This window comes from Gigantopelta aegis, chromosome 1 (assembly GCF_016097555.1).
Source record: "Gigantopelta aegis isolate Gae_Host chromosome 1, Gae_host_genome, whole genome shotgun sequence".
In the NCBI taxonomy this organism is placed as follows: domain Eukaryota; kingdom Metazoa; phylum Mollusca; class Gastropoda; order Neomphalida; family Peltospiridae; genus Gigantopelta; species Gigantopelta aegis.
In genome coordinates, this window is record NC_054699.1 from 27,769,475 (window position 1) to 27,775,066 (window position 5,592).

Genomic DNA, 5,592 nt, shown 5'->3' on the forward strand with positions numbered 1-5,592 from the left:
CCTAGGCCAGCTCCGGTGATGCGGTCAGCTTTACCGACCGCTCCCGTCGAGCCGCCAAAGGTTGTTGTTGTTGCGGCAGCGAAGCGTAAGGCCACTACACCTGCCATCCAGCCCGACACGGACAAGCCGCCGAGCCGTCAACTTACCCCCCCCCCCCCCCCCCCCAGCCCAGTCGGAAGACGCATGGAAGCTTCAAGTTAGGAAGATCAAGCCAGCGTTCCGGCATTGCGTGCAGGGGGACACCACAAACTCCGACAAGCTGATGGGGAAGTTCCTTAACCAAGCATGGACTCCGTTGGAGGATGGTACCCACTTCGAGCTGCACCACCTCCGGACCAAGGACGGCCAGTCGGGACTCGTTGTGACCCATCGGCGCCGAGACTGCTTCCGACAAGCGATCCTGTTACGACAGCTGGATAGCCAGACCATCCACAGGATTCTCAAGGCTATCATCGACGCCGGCTACCACCAGGTCATTCCAGCTATATTAGACAGGCAGGACGAAGTCCCGAACTTGACCGCCGGACCCCTCATCAGCTTTCTCAGGACATATAGATCGGACTAAACTTTTAGACTTCCGTTCAAAATTTTATGTCGAAATTAATTTTTTATTTATTCTACTAACTTTTATACTAATTGCTATTTTCAAAATTCTGCCCATTTTCAACACTACCCTTGCCCTCCCCATCCCGAGTCAGGCCACCGATCTTGTCGGAAATCGGACTCGGGATGAGCGTTAAACTAGTTATCTATCTATCGGGATGAGCGTTATACTAGTTATCTATCTATCTAATCTAGGGACCAAATTTAATTAGTAGAATTTTTTTGTATTAATTATATTAATTAGAGATGCGCATCAAAATTTTAAAGGCCCACTATTTAATTTTTTGATGTAAATTTCAAAATTGTCCCCTTAATTTTTTCTGTCCCGGAGCAAGTCACTGGCTATCCAGAGACAGGCCCCGGGACGGACATGCTCGAAACTCTAGTGGTATATGAGTATGAAAAAATTATTCAAGTCAAGCAGAACTAATGGTCACGTGACATCAGCGTTAGTCGCCATTAAAAAAACCCAGATGCTGCATCCATTATAAAAACCATAAAAATGTGTCAGTATTAATATGACCTGTTACGGTATTCAAACAACCGGTACAAAAAATTACAATAAATGACCTGTTATAGACAGAAATATGAGATGTATTTAAAATTTTACTGCATAACATATGTAATTTGAAACGGACTATAACACCCAGGTTGATATTGATTACACCTGACAGGTGAAATCACAAGTACTAAGTGTAAGAATACATAGCAGTCTAGGATATTTAATCAACTAACTAAAATAATTATATAAATTTGCTACCAACAAAATGACTTCTGTTGTATCTATATATATCAATATGCTTATAAATTTGTTCAAATCTTAATCTGACAAAGCAGTATATTGAACTTCATTGTATTGGAAAGGACGTGTATTATTGCTGCTCTCAATAGCAACCTGGGTGTTATAGTCTGTTTCAAATTACATATGTTTTGCAGTAAAATTGTAAATACATCTCATATTTCTATCTATAACAGGTCATTTATAATCATTTTTTGTACCGGTTGTTTAAATACCGTAACAGGTCATGATAATACTGACCCATTTTTATGGTTTTTATTCCAGGGCTTTTCATAACTAATATATAAGACTGGAAAATCACCTGGGTATAATTTTAGTACTTTTAGTACTTTTAGTCACCGTGTTCATTTTCAGTCGACAGAAGCAGCATTTATTTTTAGCACTTTACACAAAGAGCTTCGGGCTATGGGAATGGGAATGGGAAATTGTTTAACGTGCACATTCAGAGCAAACTGTTGTAGCGCACGCCTGTCCTGGGCACAAGTACCGACCTCAGCCGGTTCTTCCGTCCAGCACAGCTTCAGGCTATGTTCATTTGTTGATAGTTATATCCCATTTCCGGTTTCGTTGTCATGGTTTCTTTTGTTAAAAGTGTAGATGTATTCACCGATACACCTACACTTTTCCTCCAAAAGTGGAGGTGTATTACAAAGATAATAATACATGAGTGGCTGTTAGATACCATTTTTAACCAGTGTATTTAACGAGCGAAAGCGAGTTTGATACGTTTTTTTAAACAACTCGTTGTGAGATAAATGGTATCTAACGGACACGAATGTATTATTATATTTCTTATGCCCGGCGCAGACGAGCGTTTTTTAACGCATGCGTCTGCGTTAAAAAACGCAGACTCAACGCAGACGGATGCGTCTCGCGTGCGCCTACCTGCGATGCGTTCCTGCGATCCACTGACGATTTCTTTTATTAATTAATTTATTTATATTTTACTCTAGGGAAGATAACAAAGATTAAATGTAATTTATTAATACATTTTAAAACATAATAAACTTTATTTAAAACATTATGTACAATATACTATTACGATATAAATATTTCTTATTTCACAATTGTTTGTTTTAATTATTATTATTAGGCATAGTACAATGAATGCAATAATTTATATTTTTTATTTCATCTATTTAAAAATGTCATTAATTACATATGCCTAGTCTTTGTTTCAAAGATGAGCAGTTGGAAATTGTTTGTGTTGAAACATTTACATGTTAGTCATTTTTAATGGTCGGGTCTGTTTTCACAATTCTATTCATCACTGAAACCAATAATTGTTAAAGTGGCAGTATCCGGAATATTTTTTATTATTTAAGCATATAGAACAGAAAATCCAATTACGTTTGGTGCATATATGACGCCGCACTCCGCATTGGTTTCACTACGCTGGCTTATCCAGGCCAAAAACAAAGCCATGATTTTGAAAGTGGAACACTTTTGACGGGCTCGTAACGATCTCGGTTTTCGTTGGCTTATCACAAGTATAGAATTCCCCAAAAAGAGATCACGTGAGATTTCGCAATTTTTGAACAAATTTAACCGTCTTGATTGAGGGGTCGTCTCATATCTCCAAAACATATTTATATCCATAGAGTTATGGTACAACGCCTTTCCAGGGGTCAATGAGTGGGGGATTTGCTTTGAAATTTTGACAGTGGCCAGCTGTTGGCATACGCGTTACATGTAAGGGGGTGTTACTAATTACGTAACGCTCTAGGGGTAGAGGAAGAGGGTACTGTGTTCGATTTAAGTAACATTTTTCAAGACTATATGTTATTTTTGTTCATTACTTCATAAAAAGGTGTTTTATGGAAATGCGCGGCCAGTCTAGGATCGATCCCCATCGGCGGGTATACAAAAAGACCATGGTATGTGATATCCTGTTTGTGGGATGGTACATGTATATAAACAATCCCTTGCTAAAATAAAATGTAGCGGGTTTCCAAGGCGTGTGTGCAGGGATTTCAGCGGGGCTGGGATTATAGACTGTGTTAAGCGAAGTTTATATGGGGCCATGCTCCCCACAAAAAATACATTTCAATTTTTTTTTAAGCTTGGGCAAGTAAGGGTTTCGACCTCCAATACCCTCCCCCTGCACCCGATTCCTCTCTAAGATTATATATCAAAATTACCAAATGTTAGACATCCAACAGCAGATGGAAGGAAGGGTAGGATATGTTTTATTTAACGACGCACTCAACACATTTTATTTACGGTTGTATGGGGTCGGATGATTATTAAATCAATATGCTTTATCTTTGATGTCGTTAACACCCCCCCCCCCCCCCCCCCCCCCCCCCCCCCCGCCCACAACTTTTACCCTTTCCAAACGAAATAATATTAAAAAACGCTCGTCTGTGCCGGGCATTACATATGTTCAAAAACCAGATTTTAAGCAAATTTTAACTTCTTTTTCACTAAAGGATATTTACAACCCTTTGCACTGACTTACGCGTCACAGACACATGATTATCAGGTTGACTATACTTCACAGTGTAATCTATTTCCATCGTGTTGTTTTTCATTGGATATGTGGCATTGGTGACCTGGTAATCACCTAGGAGCAGCCAGTCGTATGTCTTGAAATTGTTAACACACGAACGTATGTAAATAGGGTATATGTTATAATAAATAACTCATGGTGTTCTCACCAATGGGTATGTAAGAAAATACGCTTACACTTTTGAAGTAAAAGTGACGCCACGCGCATGTTTAGTGAAAGGGAAAAATTGGGCCAGAACCATCAGGTTTGCCACTACTATTGACATTGATGCATTTTATCTTTTCCAGGTTCATTGATGTTTGGACACAAAAGTGAGTTGGTAATTCCAAAAGAAGTATCAGACACGGCCTGTGGAAACATGGTTTTGTTCCTGATTTGGATACACTACATCCAATTCCTTGGGCTGGGAATGGTAAGTTCAAGGTTGCCGAATTCTACTGTGAAACGGCATGGTTGCCAAGTCTGAAATACCAGGAGGCCTGTCCCAGATATATCGCCAAACGACAGTGGCAGAGGCTGCAAGGCATGGGATACAATTCATTTTCCGGATTCGAAATGGAGTTCACGTTGAAAAATCGACAGACGAAAGCGTCATTATTTGTAGGGCTTGATTACTGCATGAACAAAACCTTTAGACGAGTAGAACCATTTCTACTCGAACTCGATACGCAGCTCTCCGAATCTGGCGTGGAAATTGGTGAATTATATGTTGAGTATTCTCCAGGTATGATATAATGTGTCATGAAGCCGCAGTGGGGAATCAAGTGTCCAGACTCGACCTTTGGCTTCGTCCAAGGTGTTTTCGAAATGGCGACGTTTGTGTCAAAATCAAAGATGACAGAGTGTGGCATAGGTACACACTTTAATCTCTCCTTGTGGAATAAGGATATGAAAGTCAACGTCTTCCATGATGGAACACAAGCAGACTGTTTGTCGGAGACCGCGCATTATTGGATTGGTGGACTGGTGAAGCACGCTGGGGCACTGACAGCTCTCTGTTCTCCAACAGTCAACTGCTACCGTCGTCTGTTCCAAGCGTGGGCACCAGGCAGGTGTTTCTGGGACATAGACAATCGTAATGCAACATTTCGTGTGTAAAATGACAACATGAAGAACACCTATATTGAAAACCGAATTCCCAGTGGGATATGTAACCCATATTTGATATATGCAGCAACGATTGCAGCTGGTATTGATGGTATTGTCAACAAGATAAAATGTCCTCCTCCTAACGACCCCGCTGCTCCATATCTCCCATCATCCCTGGCGGCTGCCTTGGACGCCCTGAAGCAAGATGACGTCATGGTGTCTTCGTTAAGCCAGTAGTTCGTTGATTGGTTCATTCAGCTCAAAATGGAAACGGAAATAAAACCTTTACAAGAAGCTTCTATCGACGAAAAGAGGTTCCAGATGGAAATAAAAATGTATGCATAATATTTGTCCCTGTTTTGATTTTATTATCTGAAAAGAGGACACTAATACAACCAGCATATAATCATTTTCATCCTGCATCCACTGCAGATTATAAGACGACTGATTAAAGGAAAGCCATAATTGTAGACTATAAGATTATGATTTTGGACGTCACGTTACATTCTGTCAACTGCTTAGATACATTACAAAATCGTTCATTTGACATAGGTTATGATATTATCGTACAGTGTAGCTGAAATCAACA

At 40.2% G+C, this 5,592-nt stretch overlaps 1 protein-coding gene across 1 annotated transcript; it reads left to right on the forward strand.

Moving 5' to 3' along the window:
* Positions 1–262: 262 nt before the first annotated feature.
* On the forward strand, positions 263–5,328 carry LOC121373847 (glutamine synthetase-like). Its single transcript, XM_041500658.1, is given in 3 exon segments — positions 263–495; positions 4,247–4,622; positions 4,662–5,328. Coding segments are annotated over 3 exon segments (1,188 nt in total). The 3' UTR covers positions 5,241–5,328.
* The last annotated feature ends 264 nt before the right edge of the window (positions 5,329–5,592 follow it).